Source organism: Colletotrichum destructivum, chromosome 9, assembly GCF_034447905.1.
Source record: "Colletotrichum destructivum chromosome 9, complete sequence".
Lineage (NCBI taxonomy): Eukaryota > Fungi > Ascomycota > Sordariomycetes > Glomerellales > Glomerellaceae > Colletotrichum > Colletotrichum destructivum.
In genome coordinates this window covers 1-23,495 of record NC_085904.1, presented here as the reverse complement: position 1 = coordinate 23,495, position 23,495 = coordinate 1, and the positions used below count along the sequence as shown (strand labels likewise).

At 54.6% G+C, this 23,495-nt stretch overlaps 2 protein-coding genes across 2 annotated transcripts; both read right to left on the bottom strand.

The window, feature by feature from the left end:
• Positions 1-213: 213 nt before the first annotated feature.
• CDEST_13095 (Putative peptidase M43, pregnancy-associated plasma-A) lies at positions 214-1,166 on the bottom strand (the record flags this gene model as incomplete). The annotated part of the gene is made up of 3 exons (XM_062929251.1): positions 214-295; positions 349-511; positions 575-1,166. 3 exons carry the CDS (start codon positions 1,164-1,166, stop codon positions 214-216), a joined length of 837 nt encoding a protein of 278 aa, XP_062785302.1.
• A 4,077-nt stretch (positions 1,167-5,243) lies between these two features.
• On the bottom strand, positions 5,244-6,011 carry CDEST_13094 (uncharacterized protein). The gene is made up of 3 exons (XM_062929250.1): positions 5,701-6,011; positions 5,549-5,644; positions 5,244-5,492 (listed from the first exon to the last, which is right to left on the bottom strand). The coding sequence occupies exons 1-3, from the start codon at positions 5,722-5,724 to the stop codon at positions 5,367-5,369; spliced, it is 246 nt and encodes an 81-aa protein (XP_062785301.1). The 5' UTR covers positions 5,725-6,011; the 3' UTR covers positions 5,244-5,366.
• Positions 6,012-23,495: the final 17,484 nt, after the last annotated feature.

The following is a 23,495-nucleotide window of genomic DNA, read 5'->3' as shown; positions in this document are numbered from 1 at the left end:
TAAAATAGTATTATTCATGGTTTAATCCACACCATTGGCTAGCTATGTACTCAATGAGGCAGTTTGACTATTACCCTCGATCACGTTAGATCCAATCTAGACAGCATTGTCCGCTCGATTCCAACGCTACACGGTGCTGAGAAGTGCTGAGCTTGACAACGATTCTTAGGCTGTGTTGTGCCTAGAAAGAATCCAACGGCACCAGTGAAGTATTTACTGGTACTGGGCGCGGTAGGTGGTCCAGTAGCTGTTAATACGAGCCTCCTGGCCAGCAGTGAAGTGGGTGAAGCAGGAGCTGACATTTGGGTTAGTTTGCTACTTTCATCGAATGTTCAATGATCCACTTACTCGTCAGAGTAGTCCATGTAGTTGGTGACGGGGTCGGTTCCAGCCAGGGTGGGGCAGGTGTCACGGCCAATCTCGCAATCATAAGCCTCCTCGGCCTCGAAGGGAGTGTCGGAGACGTAGTCGCCGTTGCCGCCGCACTGGTACCCTTGGAAGGTGTGGTAGACTGGAAGGCGTAAGCATCAGCATTGGGCGTCTGCGAAGTGTGTGTGTAAGTGGGGTAACCTACGTCCGAGCCAGTGGCCAATCTCGTGGGTAGCAGTGTGGCCAAGGTTGTACTTTGTCTGACTGCCACCAGGGACGGTGGAAGAACGAATGACAACACCGTCATAGTAGAAGGCAGAAGAGCCGGTGGAGACGGTCTGGGGGAAGTAGGCGTAGCCGAGGTAGGGGGTACCGGGAATAAAGTAGGCGTTAAGATCGGCGTAGGTGCCCTTGCGGAGCGCGCGCTTCATGGCCAGCTCAGACCTATCGGCAGCCCAGTTGGCATTGATGGTCCAATCGGCGCCAGCCTGGGCGAACTGAACGTTGTGAGGAGCAAAGGCATCATTGAGGACGTCCAGCTGAGCATTCAGGGTAGCCTGGGTGAGGTAGCCACCGCTGACGGAGTTAGAAGTGGCCAGGACGTGCCAGTAAACGTTGACAGTGATGGGGGCGAGGCGGGTGGCATTGCCTTCAACACGCGCGTTTTCTTCCTTGAGCTGCAGACGCTGAGCGAACTCGACCTCCTCCTCAGAGGGGTGGGGAGTGCCGCAGGAGCGCTGGGCAAAGGCGGTAGAGGCGGCCGCGAGGGCGGAAACGAGAAGAGTCTTGAACTGCATAGTGAAAGAGAGACCGGACACCTGATTGGAGTTGGCTTGACTATGGTGGGATGCAGAAGAAAAGACACCTTGATGGCTGGCACTTGAGCAGTTTATATAAGAGGCATTCTTCTCTCACGGTCTCCTATTGACCTCCCAAATCGGGGACGGGAGAGGGGACATCGCAAGTCTCTGGAGCGACGAACTTCAACCTTCCTCAAACGGACGAAGCCGCCGACCGGTCAACTAGGTTCGACAGTTGACTCGATACTTGAAAGGTCTGCGATGTAGACAATGGATCCAGTTCAGAGCCCTATTCGGCGGGTGGTTTTGAATGTGGCTCCGTGACCGGGGACCTCTGCCACGGGAGTGTAGCGACACCTGCTCTGTCCGTCAGGTTGCGGACTCCATTGGAGTTGACGACAGCAGCAGAGTGGCTTGCGTGATAAGCCGGCTTGCCCGGCATCGCTGAAGTTGCCAAGATTAAGCGCGGCTTTTGCGATTCTATCAGGCAGCGCCAAGACGGCGGACACAGCCAAGAAGGGCACAACGCCCTTTCGATGTCGTGCAATAGTACTGTGTGATTTGACGATAGAGCCAAAGCCAAGCAGAGGCTGGTTATCGACTTGCCTCTTGCGAACCATGGTCAAAGCTAGTCATTGGCGCCGCCCCTTGTCGAGATCAATCGTGGTTCCCACTGCCAGGTCTTGGCTTCCTTGGCGGTTTTGGGGGGGAGTAGCTTTCACCGTCTGCCCGAGTCCCCCTTTTTGGATGGAGATTGGCCGAATGAAGCTTATTTTTACGAGTATCGGGCGATGCCGACTGACGAGAATGTTACCTTCCTTAATTCGACGTCTGTTCCACTGCAGATTCAAGGAAGTTGGCATATTGACTGACAAACCCCATGCTGTTTGCCCCCGCCCACTTCCCGCAACTCGGCCGGCGCTGCACTTTGCCTCCTCCACATCTCCGGGAACAATCTCGATACGATACGGCGCTTGATTAGCTTGCTTCCTCCCGCCGGCTCCCGCCCATAGCTCGCTGCAGCTTCGGCACTGATTGGTTGCTTTCTTGCATCCGATGATCTGACAATCTCGGTGTCTTTGATAGTGACAAAGTGTTTGCTGGTGTCTTGCTTCAAGGACAAGCTTCTCAGTGGTGTGCCTAGGTCTCTTCTGTGCTGCATTTGTGAATTCGGCGCTGATGGTTACGGTCCGTTTCCATCTGCATCCAAAGTCGAGAAAAAGCGAATCAGACATCTAACGCAAAAGCCAAAAATAAAGGACCAGTTCTCACTAGAAATTGAGAATTGTGTTTTTCCAGCGGTGCCTCGGACAGAAGGGATTCTAACCCACCTAATTGATTGGCTGTGTCACAGGCTAGAACATAGTATGCACAGTGCACCCTTTCGCCAGGGTGAAGCAGCAGCAGTCTCTTTTGACAATATATTGATGTCTGAAGAAAGAAAGCTTCTTCGGCTATGGGCTGCTTGGATAAGTGAGAGCATTCGGACCGAGCCAAAGGTGCCGTCGAGCGGAGCGGTCCGGCAGGGGTTCCGTTCAATGCGATCGTCGCCGGTCCCACCTTGCACGCCCGGACGCCGCCCGTACCCCCGGGAGATCGGCCCAGCCCGTAACCACCTTGTGGGCAGCTTGTCTCTTCTAAGAACTTTCAGCATTTAAGTGCTAAGGCAAACCGAACTATTCAAAACGTCCGCATGTGAAGCCTATTTGCACAACGTAGGCGACACCCAACACACAGGTATAGCTAACCTAAAGCCAGACCAGCAGTTGCTTTTCCCAACCCTCTCTCATGATTATTCAAGGTTGAAATAGTTTAATTATTTCTCTATACGGTGTCCCGCCTTTTCTGCCTTAGTGCAGCTTTTGAGACTATTACGTCGTTTACTAACACACAAACAAAGAACAGCTTGTAGAACACAATAACTTTTACATGATTGTCTGCAAAAACGACAAGCCAGCATGATTGCACTGCGATATCGAACGACAGATAAAAACAGAGGGTAATTTTTATACAGAGATGCGTTCTTTGGATGTCAATTAGTCCCTGAATCTGAAACTCAGGTTGATCAGCATGGAGAGGACCAGAACCAGAACCTTTTGGCTGTGCTATGTCTCGCCACAACTGCTAGGCTTTCAGCCATCTACAATGCCTACAATACCCTTAATAACGCAGGAAAACTGACGCTTAACACTAGTATCTTATAACGAGCTTGCTCTATCTAAGGCAACGACCTGCTTTTCAGCAATCTCAACTACTGCCACATGTTAGAGGTTGTACCTAGTGTTAACCCTAATCATGCCGAGGTGACAGAGCTCTGCAATGGCATGCAAGCGGCTGAAATGCATGTCTTTGGACCTTGAAACGATCAAGTCCACCTAAAGTTGTGGCGCAGACACAAGTAACACGTAGGACCTTGGGAGAGGTGTATTTAACGACGTTGTATCCTCTTGATGAATCCCGACTAGCCCTATGTTGAGTAAGGCCTGGATGTCGATGGTCAAAGCTGTTGGCTGGACCATACTTCATCTAGCCTAGACTACACGTTGGATCTCGATTGGGTATTGCCTTGTGTTCAGGATGCATCATGGTGGTCAATGTGACAACTAGCGTCCTGTCTTGTAAGAAGGCAAAACAACCTTTGAGTGGTGGTTGTCTGTGTTCATAGGACGCGGATAACGACGAATTTTGTGCGTACCGAAATCATCTAGGCCGGGCGGAAAGTGGTATGATATTGCTGTCATTTATCCTGCTCCCGATCCATGGTTTAATCTCTCGACTCGTGTCACCTCGTCCAAACATTGTCTTCCTCGTTTGGTCGACCGTTGCCATCGATTGAGGTGTGTTTGATGCTTGAAAGTTGTCGCAACGGTCATGGTCAAAGCATGCTAAGCCATCAGACGTGCCAGCTCCGTTGGGTCGCCATGGACGTTGGCCGGGGCGTCTGCCAGGCAACCGCCGGAGGTGTTAGTAGAAAAGACCTACTTTGGGGAGCTAACAGAGGTGGTCATAAACTGCTGGAGCACGACGCGGCCATAATTAGCGCAAGCCTAGTCCCAGACGACTTATCTACAGCGAGAGCTTGTGTTTACCTGGCGAGCCACTTGTGAAGGTGGTGTAGGCAGGGCGGCTTTTCAGTCTATCAATGCGATTATCTCCATGCTCCCTTGTATTGTGGCGAGATTGTTAGATATATCAATAGCAGGTAACACGTAAGCGGGCCTCTAACACAGTTTCTCGGCCCCATGTCACCGTCTCACTTTCACAGAGAATTACATTTGACTCTGCGTCGGCTTTAATTCTTGGGACGTTCAGATTCAACGGCAGATAGACAACCCTAGAACGAAGGAAACTGTAATCATAGAGACATCCAATCGGCGCATGACGTCTGGAACACACCAATAACGGCCTATTCATGAATTTAATTAAACAGCATCCCACTATGAATGCGTAAATTACTCTTGACGTACCTATCTAGCGTCAAATACTCAACAAAAGCTATCGTTGATGAAGATATTGTTGGTATGTTATAGGCGAGAACCTGGTCGCACCGGTCTTCAGAGAGCAGTGAATTAACTCCCCCCCAAGCACAGTCGGGCTATCTCGGCGTCGCAAAAGCACTTGTCCCCGGAATATGATGCACAATACTACTGCAGACAGGTCCTGCTCACTTCTTTCTTGGCTCATACCGAAAACAACCGATCGCGGGACGACAATTGTCGTCCCGATTTTCTCAGCGCTGCAGCAAGTGCGAGTACCGCCTCGCTGCTTCTTACATGATTCATGACGCTCAAAAGAACGGAGGAGTTCGATAGCGGCGAGGAGCACCCCCAGTTTTCCTGAACAGGTTTCCATGTCCAGCCGCGTTAACTCACAAGACTTTTGATCACACGGTACCTACATACCTAGAAAGTAGACTTCCACACGCACTATGGACTTGATTGAAGAGTGTAATATGGTAACACCAGATATGTGAAATGAGGCAGTCTAAGCATGTTCTAGTTGCAAAACCCGGATGAGGCAGTGACGAGTTAGGTATGTATGTAGTTCAATTATCACTGAATTCAACTATCACTACGAAAGAACGAACAAATTTCCGATATATCGCATTCTTTACGAATCCATCATGACTTATTGCAGGTCCGACCACTCTCAACTTGCATTTATGCCTGCGCTTAGGGTTCTCTTACCACGCCCGATTTAGGCTGCGGGGAAGTCGTTTGGCCAGCACTTCTCCTTAGGCCAGAGCTTGGCGTCATGGGTGCCAGCGTGAACCTCGAGCTGGACCTTGTTGGTGTTGACAATCTCCTTGCGACAGTTTTGGCACTAATGTTCTGGATTAGTCTTGCGGTAGGTGACGGTAACGGCATCGGTTAACTTACAATTGATGTGGGCTTGGGAGCCTTGACAGGGAGTCCATTTGGCTTATGAGGGATGCGAGTGCCAGCCTTTTCGGCGGCCTTGTGCTCGCGTTGAATCTAGACGAGCGTAGCTTAAGTTATGCTTCAACGGCAGATGCGAAATGTCTACTTACTCTGGCTTTCTTGCTGATGGGCATTTTTACTGTGTATGACAGGCTGATTGAGATTGTAGCGGCGAGAACGAGGATGAAATTTCTTCCTCTCTAGATATAGCGGAACCCAGCGAATAATATCCCAAGAAGCTAGCTTACCAACCCCAATAAAAAACCACGCTTGGTCCGTGCCTTATGCATTAGAGGTTCTATGATGCTTAGCCCCCCTACATGAAACGTTTGAACCTGGGAGGCAGAACGTGCTAGGGTGCGGTAAACAGCTTAACGTGGATAAGTCAATAGATCCGCCACCGCTGGAGGATGTTTTGTCTAAGGACTGGCGCACGCATTTGTACGTCTAGAGTTAATAGTACTTCAGTCACTTTCACTTAAGACTAAAACCGTTGGCATAGTTGGTGGTATTCACTTAGGGTTAGGGTTAGGGTCAGGGTTAGGGTTAGGGTCTAAGCGTCATTGACGGTGGTATTCTGGCCGAATACCAGGGTTGGGGTGCAGGGTTGCGCGCAAGAAGGGGAGGGCTGGTCCGTGCGTTTTGCCGATTGTTTTTTCAGCCGATTACCGTAGGGGGTTACCAAGACCCGTTCCCCCCCTCCGCAACCCTTTGTTCCCCTCACTTACTCACTAACCCTTAACCCCCTCCGCAACCCTTACCCCATGCATGCACGCGCAGTCGCCGCAAGACGCACGGACCAGGCATGGTCAGCCAACCGTCGTCGTCGCCTGGAACGTCAATCAACAATCCCCTATCCCTCCCCTAGATAGATAGATAGAATGGATAGAATAGATAAAGACATATAGGATAGTATTACACCTACATATCTGCATATATACGCACATGCATGCAGGTCCTAACTGCTAGGTTGTAAAGTATACTACTATCTAACAACTACGCAGATCTATATTAAGGATAGTCCTAACGTTAGAGCTGGCTTTTATTATGTAGTGTGTTTTAGTTTAGATTTAGAATCTTTTTTAGAAATGTAATAAAAGTACTAAAAAAGGAGATAATTGCAGCGCTTTGTTTGCGTTTCTATGAAAATAGAAAGCAAGATAGGGATTAATTTGTATTTCTATACATATAGAAAGTAAGTTAGAGGTTAGTTTGCATTTCTATAAGAATAGGAAGAAATATAAATACAAATACATCAAAACTTATACAAACACTATAATATCATTCAGTATTAATATAGAAAACTTTACATTAGTAAATTTAGTACCTAAAGGGTTAGTTAGTAAAGAAGGTATTCTCATACTAACTAATAGGTATCTTAGTAGATTAAGAATAAAGAATAAGAGATTAGAGGCCATTTAGCTTAGGGTTAGACTCTTAAGAAAGATTAACAAGGTAAGGTAGTAGTTAGTAAGGTAAAGACAGCCTATAAAATCCTGCAGTACATACAGTTAATCTAGGTAACAAACATGTTGAGATCTTGCGTCTTGCTGTTGTAGCTGGTGTCTTGCCTTGGCGTCGTCCATTGTTAATATTGATAGGCAGGGTCAACAAGGTCGCCAGGGACAGGCACGGATCGGACGGTAGAGGCCTTAGGAGCAAGGGACCAGACCAAGGACAGGACTACAGGGCCGGTCGGTCAGAGATCGGACTAAAGGTGGGATCGCCCGAGACAGGCCAGCAGCCTATAAAACCATGCAGGGCCTAAGGCCAAGATAACATTGCATACCTAACCCCAGCAGGGTCTTGGTAGTGTACTCGACACTCGCCATGGACTGCAGAGCTCGAAGGCCCGGGCCGGGCGAGGTCAACAAGGCCGCCGGAGCCGGCCAGGGATCAGACCAGAGTCCGGATCGTACGAGGCGACCTGGGCCGCCTCTGTTGCAGCCTCCCAGGGGAAGGAAGGCCCGAACCCCTCCCCCTTCCAGGGGTAAGTCATTTGACCTCACAGGGTGGGGAGAAGGGAAGGAGGGGGGTGATGGAGGGGGGGAAGCTGCGTTTATAACCCCCCCCCCCCCCCCCTTATTCCTTCCTAAAGGGAAGGTGCAGACAGCCTGTTCCATCCGTTTTCAAACAACTAAAAAGGGGATGATTTTCCTGCAGCCTATAAAACCGGATGAATCATCCCCCCTGATAAGGCTGCTGCACTGCCTGCCCAGCCTGCTTTGAGGCTGGTACTCATGAACCCGACGTTCAAAGTCGGCAGCGCATCGATCTCCCTCTGAAAACGCGGGCCCGTCATCTTCCAGGTCGACGGCGCCTCAGCGACGGCGCGCCATCCTAGGACTTGTACGAAGGCCACGGTACGCCAACCCGGAGGTTCGGGCCAAGGGCAGGATCGCTAGGCCAGGATCGGACCAGGGACAGGATCACAAGGCCGGCCGGTCACAGATCAGACCAAAGGAGGGATTGCACAGGGAGATACAATAACCCCTAGGGCCGCCCTAGCGTAAGTGCAGGGTTAGACCTCTAGATTAACGTAAGTTAAAGCACCTACTTTTTTACCTATTTACACCTATTCGTATAAAAAGTGCTACTTTTTACCTTCCTATTAGATAGCTAGCTTTAGTAGTTTAAAAAAACATAAAAGTACTACTAAGTTTAACTTTCCTAAAACATTATATATAAGTATAAAAATTAAGCGTTTATCTAGTTTTTATTAACCTAATCTACAATAAGTATAATTGATAAATTTAATGTAGTATTATGTAACGGTCCAAGGCGTGTGTATTTGCAACAGGCTATGGCGACTACTACGAGTATCCTCAGATGAGGATTAGAAGGGAAGAACAACAAATCTCCGCCTCGCAGCGGCCTGATCAGGGCCATGCGGCCCATGCCGCACTGGCCATCGGATTGTCGGCATCGTGGATTCCGTGGTGGGCCTGACCCGGGGTCGCCCGTGGCCGCGATATCCAGCAAGGCCTCATACGGGCCCAGCCCGTTACAATACCCCCCTCCTCCCCTTCCGAAGGGGGCCGTGTTTCTCTTCGTACTCAGCTAGTGCTATTGTGTCCTGAAACTGGCTGAGTGGTTCCCACGTCGGCTTCGCCCAACCCGTCCATTTCACGAGGACCTTCCAACCCCTACCGTGCTTCTTCTTATCCAGTATCTCCTGGACCTCGTACTCCTGATCAGGTCCAGACACAAGGGCGGCGGGTTGTATATCGTCCTGTTCCTGCGATGGAAAAGGGTCGTTTCCGGCATGCCGCAGGAGGGACACGTGGAAGACGTTATGTATCCCAGGCGGCGTGTCTAACCTGCACGCGTGTGTTCCGACTGTCTCCTGAACCGTATACTTGGCGTTCACCCAGTCCAGTTTCTTTGAGGGCCTGTCTGATTTCACATTCGTTAACCTGAGCCAGACTTTGTCGCCCGGTTTGAACTGATCGGACGGCTGTCGCCTCGCGTTGGCGTACAGTTCTTGTCGCTCTTGAGCCGTGGCCATGGCGGCTTGGGCCCATTCCGTAGCGTCCTTCAATCTCTGCACAAATCCTTCAGCTTTCGCGATAGGGGTGCTGTCGTCCGTTCTCAATGGCTCGTCCACCCTGATCAGGTCGATGTCGTATCCGTGGGTGGCAAAGAACGGACTCATCCCTGTAGATGTCGCCGGTCGGTTGTTAATAGCCATCATTGCCACTAGGGACAATTCGTCCCAATCATCCTGAGCATACGAGCAGAAGGCCCGCAAGTAGGTCTCTACTACTTGGTTAGCTCTCTCCGTGGCTCCGTCAGTCTCCGGATGGTAGGCTGTAGAGAGTCTCTGTTTGATTCTGAGGAGCTGACACAGGCGCCTCCACGTCTGACTGACAAATTGTGTCCCTCGATCAGTCACTATTGCTCTGGGGGTTCCGTGGTGTCTGATCAAGGCAGTAGCAAGAGTGTTCGCTGTTGCTTCGGACGAAATTTCCCACATAGGCTCCAGTATAACGTTCTTAGACAGCCTGTCCGTAATAACCAAGAGGTTCTTGTTCTTCTTCCTCGTTGTAGGTAAGTCGGTAATAAAGTCGAGCGATATCTCTGCCCAAAATCGCTCGGGTATCGGTAACGGTTTAAGAAGCCCTCTGCGCTTCTCTCTCCAGACGTTGCCTCGTCCACAAACGTCGCAGTTGCGGGTGAATTGCCGGACGTCCTGAGACAGCCCTGGCCAGTGGAACGTCCGACTGATCAGGGACTTAAGCACATCTCTGCCCGGGTGCCCTGATAACACGGAGTCGTGAATGCTCTGAATCAGCCGCGTTCGCAAAGGCTCGTAATGCGGGACCCATATCCTGTCCCTCCAGCAAAGCCGGCGTTTTCCGTCGACTGTGCACTCCGACAGCATGATAGGGATTCCCCACGTAGAGGGCAGCTGTTTGGCTCCTTGCTGTACAGCGTCCCTGATCAAGTAGTACCGGTTGTTGTTCTCTAACCCAACGTCCCACAGGCTCTTCAAAGGGTCGTCTTCGAAGGGGTTCACTGGTGGCTCAGTCCATTTAGGAGACTCGTCGCTTCCTCCATCAGCGTCCCCGCTTGATACAAAACCGGCCCTGATGGTCGTCTTGGTCTGATCAGGGCACCTCGGCCCCAGGCTCAGTACTGCGGCGCGGTTTACGCGAAGGCTCTTCCGTCCTTCTTTCAACAGCTGTAACTCTCGTCCTTTCAACCTGTCGTCCTCTTCCCCTAGGGGCATATCCTGCTCCCTTCTCGACAGTGCGTCAGGGGTAACGGCTAGCTTCCCGGGCCTATACTGGATAGTGAAGTTGTACTTAGACAGTGTCTCTGCCCATCTAACTTGACGTTCGGTCAGTTGTCGCTTTGTAGTAAAGTACTTAAGGTTGAGGTGGTCTGTGACGATGGTGAATTCTCGGACGCTTCTGAGCTCTGCGTCCCAGTGCTCTAAGCACCGTATTATGGCAAGCAACTCCTTGTCGTGAATAGGGTAGTTGCATTCCGCGGGGAGATTCTTCTTCGAGAAGAACGCTACTGGACGTAGTAGACCCTCTTCATCGTACTGAGAGAGTGTACCTCCGATCACATATCCGGAGGAATCCGTCTCTAGTACGGTTTTTCGTTCTGGATCCCAGTGCGCTAGTACCGGCGCACTGATCAGACGGGCCTTTAGGTCCTCAAAGGCGTCCTGGCACTCTTCAGACCATACGAACGGGGTGTCCTTCTTCGTCAGGGCAGTGAGGGGTCGGGCGACGGCTGAGAATTGGGGTATGAACTGTCGGTAATAGTTGGCAAACCCCACAAAGGATCGGACTCCCCTTACTGATCGGGGCGTTTCCCATAGCTGTATAGCCTTGACTTTCTCAGGGTCGACTCTTAGACCCCTTCCTACCTCGACAATGAATCCGAGGTATTTCACGCTTTTTGCCTCGAAGTCGCATTTGTCGATATCGATCTGTAACCCTGCCTCCTGCAATCTGATCAGGACCTTCTTAACCTTGCTTCGGTGATCTGCGAGCGATCCGCTCGAGTAGATCAGAATGTCGTCGATATAGGCAGAACAGAACTCATCAAGGTAGTCCCTCAACGTGTGATTGATGTATCGCTGAAAGGTCGCCGGGGCCCCAGTTAACCCGAAGGGTGTGACCATCCATTCGTACAGGCCGTACCGGGTGCGGAATGCAGTCTTCCATTCCTCCCCTGCCTTTATCCTGATCTTATGGAAGGCTGCAATAACGTCTAGCTTTGTTAACCACTTGGCTTGTGATACCGCCCTCAGCGTCTCGCTGATCAGGGGGAGAGGGTATCGATCCTTCTTCGTGATTGCGTTCAGACCTCGGTAGTCAACACAGAATCTCAGGCCTCCGCCAGGCTTCTTCACGAAAAGTACGGGGGCGGAGGCCGAGGAGCTGCTAGCTCTAATGAACCCTTTGTCCAGCAGGTCGGTAAGGGTCTTCCGCAGCACTATCAGTTCCTCCCTGGACATACCGTATAGTGGTCCCCAGGGGGCTTGATGCTCTCGGCCGTTGTTGTCTTTTTCCAGGGGGATCTCGTGGTCTATCCCCTTCCTGTGCGGCGGAAGCTTCTCGGCCTGATTACGGTCAAAGACCGGAAGGAACTGGTGATAGTGTTTAGGGAGCTTGTCTCTTGGGTCCGTCTTCTTCTTAGGGGCCAAGGCTTTCTCGATATCCGCGATACTTGCGGCAAAAATTCTCATACCGGTACCTTCCGCCGGGTTTTCCCGTCTCTCGCGCCTGATCAGGGCCATGAACACTGATGCCGCCTGCTTCTGTAGAGGAAACCGGTGATCCTCCTGCCCGGGTTTCCTTCCTTGTACCGTGTGGTTTGCTACTCCAATATGCAGGGAGTTGGTTGCTGGGCGGACGACCACATCATCGTCTTTCATCCAGGATTGTCCAAGGATCACGTCGTCCTCCTGATCAGGGATGACGTAAAAGAACAATCGTCGTCTCTTGTACCCGTCGATGTCGATGCTGGCGTACGTGACGGTGTCTATAGCCCCAGGCACTGTGACGTTGACCTGTTCGAGGGCTCTCGGTGGTATGCTGATACGCGGCAAGCGGAGTTTCGTAGCGTAGGTGTCGCTGATTGTGGCGTAAGTGAGGCACCCGTTATCCACCAAGGCGTAGGTGTAATGGGTGTTATTGATTCCGATGTTAACATAAAAGGGCTCACTATCCATGTTCTTCCTAACACTCCGCCACTCCTTTCTTGCTTCTACCTCCTGGCGGCGCTTTTCGCCAGGAGTTACTCTTTTCCCGAGTCTTCTGAGGTCTGGTCAGACTCCGTCTCGCTCGATTCCTCCGAGCTACTCTCGGCAACAAGCTTAGTCTTGGACTTCTTGACTTTCGACTTCTTAGTCTTTGCCTTCGGAGGTTTCTCTTCTACGTCCTCACAGTGCCGAGCGAGGTGCCCTGGCCTCCTGCACCTATAGCACAGGAAGTCTTTGGTCCTTACGTCCCTCTTCTTCCCTCCCTGGTCAGGGGCCTTGGTCTTACTGACCTTGGTAGGCTCCCAGTCCATCTTGTCGTGAGGTGGTCTTGTAGGGGACTTAGGCTTTGCCTGACCAGGGGTAGACAGCCTTCGTCGCTGCCTCTCTTGGCGTTCCTGAGAGGACTGGTTGTCTAGGCGAGATCCGATCTTCATTAAGAGCCTGGTGTACTCGGGGTAAGATTCCGGGATATCAGCCACGCTGATCAGGTGGCTGCGTAGGGTCGCATTCAAGGCTCCTTCAAGGTAGTTGATTCTTACAACGTCAACCCATTCGCCTCCTCCGCTCTCGGCCAGTTCCTTCTCGAACTTAGGGAGGAAAACAGCAAAGCTCTCGTACTCTTTCTGGCGGAGCGTTCGTAGTCGGCTGAGTGCCCTGGCCTTGGCGTTTGGGTCTCCATAGCAACTTTCCAGGTAGCTCATGAACTGGTCGGGCGACTCTTCTCCGTTTGCTCCACCCTGAGCGTAGTACGCTGACGCCATTGCTTGAGCTGTACCATCCAGCCTGGCGTATATATATCCAAATATATCAGCGTCACAGTCAAAGGCTCTCCTATCTAGGCGGATCTTTCCTTTCATCTCCAAGAACCAACGTCGGAAGTTTTTACGGGTACCATCGAACTTCGGAGGGTCGGGTATCTGGTGTTTTCTTCGGAGCGCGGTTATCGGTTGAGCCTGATCAGGGGGGGTGGAGGTTGCAGTCGTTGTAGGGGTCTCGTTTGGGGTCGTTGTCGGGTGCCTAGGTGCGGCTAGGGCTTGCTGCAGCAGTCGAATCTGCTCTCCGTGGGCCTCTCGTTCGGCCGCTTGGGTGGTTCGCATCTCCTGTAGCTGGGCAGCCAGCTGACTGATCAGCTGCACCAGCTGCTGTGGATTCTCAGATGGTTCGGCATTCATATTGCCCTCCATGTCGATAGCTCCCGCAACACACTGTGTTCTCTGGGGCTCTTCCGGTCTATCCTTTGTCCCGCAACCACAACGTGGTTCTGTTGAGACTAGACGGGGTACTCCTGATCAGTCCTACTCTGATCGGGTCCACGGGTTCTGTAGCTATTTTGGTTGACGGTCCCTTTTTCAACTAAGCTACGAGGCTCTGTCCTCCAGCCTCCGCCAGACCGCTACTTCTAGAGAAAGGCTCCGACGTCCTTAATCGCGCAGACTCTGGCCGTCCTCACTAGACGAACCGACCGTCTAGTATAGAGGATCCTGGTGTTTGGGATCTGAGGATAATGTAACGGTCCAAGGCGTGTGTATTTGCAACAGGCTATGGCGACTACTACGAGTATCCTCAGATGAGGATTAGAAGGGAAGAACAACAAATCTCCGCCTCGCAGCGGCCTGATCAGGGCCATGCGGCCCATGCCGCACTGGCCATCGGATTGTCGGCATCGTGGATTCCGTGGTGGGCCTGACCCGGGGTCGCCCGTGGCCGCGATATCCAGCAAGGCCTCATACGGGCCCAGCCCGTTACATATTACTACAGCTACATTAAGGTTATAGTAAAGTTAGGCTTTGTTTTAATATTATTAATTTATTTAATAACTATGGGATAGAATATTAAAAGACTAGTAGTATTCGCTTTTAAAATATAGTAGACTAAGTAGAAGTAGTCTTATTCTTTTAAAGCCTTTCTATAAGTATTAAATTAGTAGAATAGAAAAGATATTATAGAATACTCTATTATATAATGTTAACTATAGCATAAAACTTAAGTAGTCTTTATAGTACTATCTATAAAGTATATTACATATACATATATATAATTAGAGAAGTAAGTAATAAGTCTAGTTTACTTTAATTAATAGTAAGATTAAAATACTAATAAAATGTATATAAGCCCTACTACTTTAATAGTTAGTACTATTATTTACATATAGGATTATATCTTATTTATAATCTAATAGCTAGTTTTATTAGAGATAGGGTTAAAAGTAGCACCTTTAGTCTATAGTCTAAATAGGGGGTTGAAATAGGGGGGGTAGGTAAAAGGTAGGTGCTTTAACTCAACCCTTGCAATTAGCTGCCTGCAATAAATAGACAGATTGTCCCTAGCAACAATACATACAATGCGTAACCAGTACATTATCTAGTATAAAAGCCTACCTACTCTCAACAAGGCTGCCCTCGTCAACCTCAAGCCACCATCGTGGGGCCAAGACAATCACAATCCACGATGTACTGCACGCTCTCAGATGGAGAGGCACGCCGATTGTGGAAGGGCTGACAACAAGGCCGCCAGAGCCGGCCAGGGATCGGACCAGGGGCAGGATTGCAAGGCCAGGATCGGACCAAGGCTAAGACCGCAAGGCCAGCCGGCCACGGATCGGATCAAAGGAGGGATCGCCCGAGGCAGGCCAGCAGGCGGCAAGGCCGGCCCCTTCTTCCGTGCCTGGCTCGGCCGCAGGTCCAGATCTCCGGATCCGATCAGAATTAAACGCGAAGCGCCTGTATCGGGGCCACAGAGACGTTTGCTACTGTGTGAAGAATCCAGCAAAAGAGGGCAGGCAGGGTTATAATAGGGATTTATATATTGCTAACTAAGGTAGGCCAAAGGCAGCCTATAAAACCCTGCAGCACGTACAGTTAATCCAGTCAACAAACATGTTGAGATCTTGCGCCTCGCCGTCGTGGCTGGTCTCTCGCCTTGGCGTCGTCTATTATCAACATTGCCAGGCAAGGTCAACAGGGTCGCCAGGGCCGGCCAAGGATCGGACGGCCGAGGCCTCTAGAGCAAGGGATCAGACTAAGGACAGGACTGCCAGGCCGGACAGCTACAGATCGGACCAAAGGAGGGATCGCCCGAGGCAGGCCAGCAGGCGGCAAGGCCGCCCTTGTTTCCATGCCTGGCTCAGCCGCAGGTCCAGATCTCCGGATCCAATCAGACTTAAACGCGAAGCGCCTGTATCAGGGCCACAAAGACGTTTGCTACCGTCTAAAGAATCCAGCAAAAGAGGACAGGCAGGGTTATTATAGGTATTTATTGATCACTCACTAAGGCGGGGCCGAAGGCAGCCGTTAAAATACTGCAGGGCTGAAGGCCGGAAACCCTAAGCAGAGATCCGACTGCTGGGCCCGGGCGAGGAGTGGGCCGCCTCGAATCGGACCAAAGTCCGGACTGCCCGCACAGAGCCGGCCACGGATCGGACCAGAGACCGGACTGCGCAGCGGAGGCCGGGCCCAGGAACAAGGCCGGCCGGCGAGGGCAGGCCCCAGGTGGCCTCCAACACCAGTCACAGAAGATCAGCTTCGGCTGAGAGGGCTGGCCTGTGTAGCTGAAGGAGGAAGGAAAAGAGGGGGTGAGGGAGGGGGTGTTGGCTGTTTTTCTATCCCCCTTTTTTTTATAGAAACCCCTCTGAAGGGAAGGTGCAGACGGCCCGTTCCTTCCCTTTCGAAACAACCAAGCAGGGGATTGTTTTCCTGCAGCCTATAAAACCTGACGAATTGACCCCCCTGATAAAGCCGTTGCACTGCCTGCCCAGCCTGCTTTGAGGCTGGTACTCATGGACCCGACGTTCAAAGTCGGCAGCGCATCGATCTCTCTCTGAAAACGCAGGCCCGTCACCTTCAAGGTCGACGGCGTCTCGGCGACGGCGCGCCATCCTCAGCCCCGCACGAAGGCCACCCTACGCCAACCCGGAGGTTCGGACCAAAGTCCGGACCGCCTGGGGGCCTCACAGGAGCCAGGGTTCGCATCAAGGGCAGGATCGCAAGGCCAGCCGGCCACAGACCAGACTAGAGGAGGGATCGCCCGCAGCAGGCCAGCAGGCGGCAAGGCCGTCCCTAGTTCGAAGCCCGGCTCTGCTGCAAGTCCAGACCCCCAGATCCAATTGTTATAGATCTCTCTCGCCAAGGCTATAAGGGCAGGAAGGCAATCCTTCCACCTTAGTTGTGTTGCAAATTATTAGAAGATAAACCCTAGAATAAGCGGCATGTAGAAGAGTAGACTGCCTATAGAGGACTAAGTCCTATCCTAGGTAAAGATGTCCTAATTCCTATTTGTAGTTACCTTATTGCTATCTACAATCTATAGTACTAGTGCCTACTAGGGCTAGTTATTAGCCCTAGGGTAGTATACTAACCTTAGTTAAGTTGTAGTAGGCTTACTCTATGTAAATGTAGTTTAGTAAAGGCTATAGGTTAAAGTAGCTCTATTATAGAACCCTAAACTAATAAACCTTAGAAACTCCTTTATAGTAAGTAAGTAAGGCTAGACTACTTAGGGCTAGCTACTAAGAAGGGAATTAGGGAGATTAATAGATATAATTAAAAGTACTTCTAGTAGTTACTATAGTAATAAAAGCAAAGCTATTTCAAGCTTATAGAAGCTATTATAAATTTTATACTTATAATCTTAGTTACTATAACGTTGTTTAAGAGGGATTAGTTTGCGTTTCTACAAAAATAGACCTGTAGGCTAAAGACGGAGTAATGTAGAAAAGAACAGAAGAACAACCTCTGCCTGCAGTAGATAGGGGAGGTAAGGTGTAGTCTAGCTAAACAAGGGGATAAGCAACATTTGCATAAGGTAGGGAAGAGTAATAGATTAGTAATCTATAAAGAAGACAGCAGCTAAAGAGACTATAAACCCTGCAAATGTAAGTAGTAAGGATAGAAGGAGGACTTTATCTTTTATACCCCCTTAAGTTACTTAGTAGGCCTACAGTAGTGTACAGCTTAACCCTTTCCCTATTCTTCTTACTTTTCATTTCTTCTTATTCTTATACCTTACAATATTGTAGATAGAAAACACTAGTATTTCTTACAATACTATAAATAACATAATTTAGCCTTCCTAGCTAGTAATACTATTTATTCTTTTTACTTAAAAATCTTTTATTTTCCTTTTTAAACTTATCTAGGTTTTTTTTCTTCTTATTCTTTACCTCCTCCCCCCTATCCCCTCTCTGCTTACTACACTATAAAGGCTGCTAGTCTCTCTAGCAACGCCAGACCCACTATGCAACATGGCATGTAAAGATAATTAAAGCAACTACCTACTTAATAAACATAGTCTTGTTTACTATGCCTACCTAACCCTTTATACTATAACCACCTGTGTTTTTCTAAAGAGAGCCTATGCTGAATAGGCTGATGTTTAGTAATTCAACACTGCAGACTAAGACGACAATGGGCGGAAGCAGCTGTACAAGCGGCAGAGGCAGTCCACCCTGTGCAGACGTCAACGCCAGTCTGTACCTCACCTTTGTAGAGCGGCCTCGGGTTGCTGTCTGCACGCACTGCAAGCAGGCGGTCCGACCGGACGGTGGCGTCGAGGGCCACTTCCGGCAGACTCACCAGCTCAAGGGAGCAACGCTCCGTGCAGTGGTCGACCTAGCCTGGGCGGCCGCCTATGACAGCCCTCTTGAGGACCCCCACACATGCGAACTACCACCGGACGGCAGCCTGCCACTTGAGCAGCTAACTGTGCTAGACGGATATGGATGCAGGCGGTGCGACTTCCGGACAAGCAGCCGGAAGCTAGTGAAGCTGCACGTACAGCAAGGGACACACAGCACAGGCAGGCCGGCAGTCGGCCCCAGGGCTACCAACAGCAAAGAAGCCGAGCCCATCGACTGGGGGGCAGTAAGGCTGCAGTCGCTATCGCAAGGCCGCTACGCACGGTACTGGATCGTCCGCGACCCCGGGACGAACGAGGGAGGGCCGCTGTCGCAGTCACCCCGGCAGGGGAGCAACGACGTATTCGCCGAGCGGCTGGCGAGACGGCAGGAGCTTATGACAGCCGAGGACGAGCACTGGGAGCGGACAGTCGTCGCCACCTCCGACGTCAACCGACAGTCGGCCTGGGTGAGGGAGATGGGTTGGGCCGTACACCTCGACGGGCGCAACCTGGTGGACCTGTACGAGGCCGGGAAGGCGCCCCTGTCGGCGGCAGCGCGGGACACGGTCCGGGACGAGGAGGGCCGGGAGGAGCAGCGACGGCTGGCCCTCCTGCAGGAGAGCTTCCGCCACGAGGTGGCCAGGTGCTCCCTCCGGCTCGACAAGGTGCCCCACGAGACAAAGAGGTGGCTGAAGAGCGTCGATCCGGCCAAGCCCCACGGACGGCCGTTCGCGCTCGAGCAAATGGAATCAACAGTCCGGAACTACCAGGCGGTGTGGGAGAGGTATCTCTGTTACTGCCTACGGGCGCATCAGCTAGGCCGGACAGAGGCACAACAGCAGCGCAGGATCCGCTTCACAGACGAGCAGTGGACGGCACTGGACGCAATGGCCGAGGCCCTCGCCGTAGCAGGCGACGCCAGTGCAAGCCGTCAAGGTCGGGGCAGCTGGTGCTACAGCCAGACACAGCCGACCAGGGCGAGTACCGAGAGCGAGGACGACGACAACAACGGTCACTACTACGACGACGACAGCGACAACGACAGCAGCTACGCAGCCGGCCGGCTTGCCACCAGCAGCAGGAGCAACACCCTCAGCATGGAGGGTCAACAAATCCTCCGCCGTGGGTCTGGGGCTGCCGGGGCCAGCCAAGCGGCCGACGGCGGCCGCCCAGAGCACAGCAGGGCGCTAGATCGACGGGTGTACCAGTTCTGCATTGTGTCCCTAAAGCAGAAGGTTGCCGTGGACACTTTTGCGAACCCGCTCATCCACTTCACCGCCGTGCTCGGGGTCATGAACCCGGCAAAGAGGAGTGGGGGGACGGCCGGCAGCGGTAGCGGAAGCGGTCAGAGCAGCGGGGTTGGGTGGAGCCCGGCATCCCGGTTCACCCAGCGGCTCGCGGGGCTCCTGTGGTGCGGGCGCATATTGATGCTGGAACACTTCTTCGAGAAGGAGGCAATCGACGGGGACCCCAACGAGATGAGCGCGGAGGTAGTGGACGGCTTTGTAGAGCAGTACCGGCACTGGCTCGCCGACGGGTCGCACACGCCCTTCAGCGCCATCATCCGCATGATGGCGTACGGCAAGGGCCACCGGAACAGGGAGGGCGGCACGCCTCGGGTGATGTGGGAGAAGAGCGGGCAGGCACTCCGCTACCTCGGGCAGCGGGTGGCCATCGACGACTTCCGACGGGCGGCGCAGCAGCCCAGGGCCGAGGCCGAGGCAACGCTGCACGAGCTCATGCGCGGGGGGTGGGCGGAGGCGGGCGGGCAGCTGGCGCTGGACGGCGTCGTCGACACGCTCGTGTTCGAAGGCGCCGGGCGGTCCTTCGCGACGCACGAGAAGAACGCCTGGCTCCGGCCGGGGCCCGGGACGCTGGCCGAGCTCTGCCGCGGCAGCATGTGGGACGCGAGGCTGCAGCAGTGGCGGCGCGACGGCGTGCTCGGCTGGCTGGCCAGGGCGCAGTCCTTCAAGCGGTCGCTTCTCGCGTCGGCCCACATATGGGGGGGCCAGCCCGGGCGGGGGCCGGAGATGACGACGATGCGGTACTGCGACACGCAGGACATGGCGCGGAACGTCTTCGTCTTCGACGGGCAGGTGATGCTCGTCACGGACCGGGACAAGAACCGGGCGATCCGGGGCCTCAGCCGGAAGGTGGCCCGTTTCCTGCCCGAGGCGGTCGGCAAGATGATGGTGGCCTACGTCGCCTGGCTGCTGCCCTTCGAGAGGCTCCTCCAGGCCGAGGCCGGCATACAGGGCCCGCCGGCCTCGCTCCACCCGTGGCTCTGGAAGGACGGGCGCCGGGGCCTGTGGGACACGACGGAGCTCAGCAAGGAGCTCGACGCGGCGACGTCGGCGGCGATAGGCGTCCGCCTCACGGTGTCGAGCTACCGGCACGTAGCCATCGAGCTGGGCAGGAGGATCCGCGGCCTCGTGGTGAAGCAGGCGGAGGTCGAGATGGCCGAGGAGGACGATGGGGCCGGGCCGGGCGCGGGCGGCGCAGGCGGCGGGACGACGGGAACAGACCCCCTGACGGGCGAGGTGCGGAGGAAGTCCCGGCTGGAGTTCGTATGGGACCTGCAGGCAACGCACGCCGGGGTCACGGCCAGGCGGCACTACGCCATCGACGTGCAGTTCCCCAACCAGCTGCAGCCGGAGATGGTGGCCAACTTCCGCGAGATCAGCCGGCTGTGGCACGCCTTCCTCGAGTTGCCGCCGCCGTCGGGAGGGCAGGGGGGGCAGCAGAGGCAAGCCGAGCGACAGGGACAGCTGGCCGCCGGCGACGCCGGCGCCACGTACCCAGTCGGCACACCAGCAGCACCTGCGTCGTTGTCCAGGAAGCGGAGGGCATCAGGCCAGCCGGCGGAGGCAGCAGCACCGGCCAACCCCATAGCCACCCCCACGAGGCCGGCCACCAGCCGAGAGCAGCAGGCCACGCACTCGGGCCGCCGGAAGCGAGCCGCCAACGACGCCATGCTGGCACGGAGAAGCGCGCCGGAGGAGGCGGAGCTGGACAGGCGGCTCGAGGCCGGGCTGCGCGTGCTCTTCGGGGACGAGGCGGGCTGGAGGACGGCGGAGCAGCACGAGGCGGCGCGCAGGGTCATGTCGCTGCGGCAGGGCGACGTCCTCATCGTGGTGCTGCCGACGGGGGCAGGCAAAAGCGCGCTCTTCCAGCTGCCGGCGGTGCGGGAGGTGCACGGCGGGGTCAGCATCGTGGTCGTGCCGTTCGCGGCGCTCCTCAACAGCCTCGTCGAGGGGGCCAGGACAGCCGGGGTCGACGTGCTCCACTGGCAGCCGAGGGCGGTGACAGGCCGGCGGGAGGGGGAACGGGTGGCGTCGATCGTGTTCGTCAGCGCGGAGCACTCCCAGTTCGCCGAGTTCCTGTCCTACGGCGAAGGACTCCGGGCGCGCAGGGTGCTCAAGCGCATCTTCGTGGACGAGTGTCACACGATGCTCCTCGACGGCGGGTACCGCCCCCAGCTGGCGGAGGTCAAGGGCCTCTACCGGTTCGGGGTGCCGATGATCCTGCTGACGGCAACGCTGCCGGTCCGGATGGAGGCGTGGTTCCGGCGGCTGATGCTGGCGGAGGACGCAACGACGGTGCGGGCCAGCACGGCGCGGGTCAACATCCGATACCGCGTAGCAGGGGTGGTGCCCGGGGGGTTCCCCGCGATCATGACGGCGGTCGTGGACGAGGTCGGGCGACTCGGGCGGCAGATGGCAGCAGGTCAGAAGGGGGTGGTCTACTGCCGGTCCAAGGCCAAATGCAAGCAGGTGGCGACGGCGATCGGATGCGCGGCGTACCACGGGTCCCTGAGCGCGGAGGGGCGATGGGAGGCGCTCGAGGCGTGGTCCAAGGGGCGGTCCGGAAGCCGGTGGATGGCAGCAACAACGGGACTCGGGTCGGGGGTAGACATCCGGGGCGTGGTGGCGGTGATCCACGCAGAGGCGCCGTACGGGCTCGTGGACTTCGCGCAGCAGACGGGGCGAGGGGGCCGGGACAAGGGCGAGACGGTGGAGTCGGTGATCTTCCGGGACGGAGAGAGGGGGCCGCAGCGGGACGCGTTCGCGGCGGACGTGAACCAGGTGGACCAGCAGGGGATGCAGGCGCTCATGGAGACGGAGGGGTGCCGGCGGGCGGTACTCGGGGAGTTTATGGACGGAGACGGCAGAGACTGCCGGCAGCTCGGGGCGGAGGCATGCGACCACTGCCAGGGGGTTGCGGAAGAAGAGGCAGGCAGCAGCGGGGACGGGGACGGGGAGGAGGTTAGGGTTAGCCGGGCAGCACAGGACACCAAGGCAAGGCAGGCGTTGTCGAAGGGCCTGCAGGAGTGGCTGAGGGAGGTGGAGGGCGGATGCGCAGTGTGTTACATGGCGTGGTGCAACGGGAAGAGGATTGAGTGGAAGCGTGGTCGGTTCCAGGGACACAAGACAGGATGCTGCCCGCGGCTGGAGGGCGGGCGATTCCTCCGGTGGCGGGCGAAGGTGCGGTTCGAGCGGTTTGCGTGCTGCTGGCTGTGCGGGCTCCCGCAGACGGTGTGCGAGGAGGGGTGGGCGGGAAGGGGGGGCGGGGGAGGGTCAGGGCAGGAGGGGAGCCGGAGGGGGGCAGGGGCGGGGGCGGGACACGGGGGCCGGGGCCGGGGCCGGGGCCGGGGCCGGGGCCGGGGCCGGGGCCGGGGCCGGGGCCGGGCCCGGGGCTGGGGGCGGGGCTGGGGGCGGGTGCCGGTGGATGGACGCGGTGCTGCCGGCGATCCAGTGGACGAGCCAATTCAGCGCGGCGCAGCGGTGGCTGTTTGAGGCGTTCGAGGTGGACGCGGGCGACGAGGAGGAATTCACAGGGTGGCTGGGGCGGTCACGGCATGTGGACGGGGAGGAGACGTCAACGAACGCGCTGGCGGCGTGGGAGGTGCTGGTGCAGCGGCACTGCCTCGGTAGGGATAGGGGGGCTTAGGGTTAGGGTTAGGGTAGGACCTAAGGAGGGTTAGGGAGCAGGGTTAGGGTTAATTGACATGGTTAACAGACATGGTTAAGAGACAAAGGCCTTCTCTTTAGACAGTCAGGCGTAGCCGCAAGAAGGAGAAGACATAGTAGGAGGGAAGGGAGGCGCAGACAGTGTAAATGGATATCACACGGCTTTCTGCACTGTGCACGGGTAGGGGACGGCAGTCGAGGGTTAGGGTTAACGTAGACGACGTAGACAAGGCAGAACGGTGGCTTAGGCGGCTACGGGGAGGGTCCCAATAAGCGTCGGAACGGCAGACGACTGTTGCAACGTGGTAGGAACCCAGGAACCCAGGAACCCAGGCGTCTAGCCAGCCCCCGCTAAGCTTGTGAGTTGTTGGAAGAGTAGGTTCGTCGACGCGTGAGTAAGGATTGTGGAAGGTGGAAGGTGGATGGCGGGGTTGTAGGGGTTCGTCGACGCGTGAGTAAGGATTGTGGAAGGATTGTGGAAGGGTTAGGGTTAGGGTTAGGGTTAGGGTTAGGGTTAGGGTTAGGGTTAGGGTTAGGGTTAGGGTTAGGGTTAGGGTTAGGGTTAGGGTTAGGGTTAGGGTTAGGGTTAGGGTTAGGG

Excerpts from the sequence above, each read along its gene's own strand:
- CDEST_13094 (XM_062929250.1), bottom strand. The coding sequence starts at position 5,724 with ATGCCCATCAGCAAGAAAGCCAGA. Across the intron at positions 5,645-5,700 it reads CCATCAGCAAGAAAGCCAGA|ATTCAACGCGAGCACAAGGC; the intron begins GTAAGTAGACAT and ends ACGCTCGTCTAG. Across the intron at positions 5,493-5,548 it reads CTCCCAAGCCCACATCAATT|TGCCAAAACTGTCGCAAGGA; the intron begins GTAAGTTAACCG and ends CCAGAACATTAG.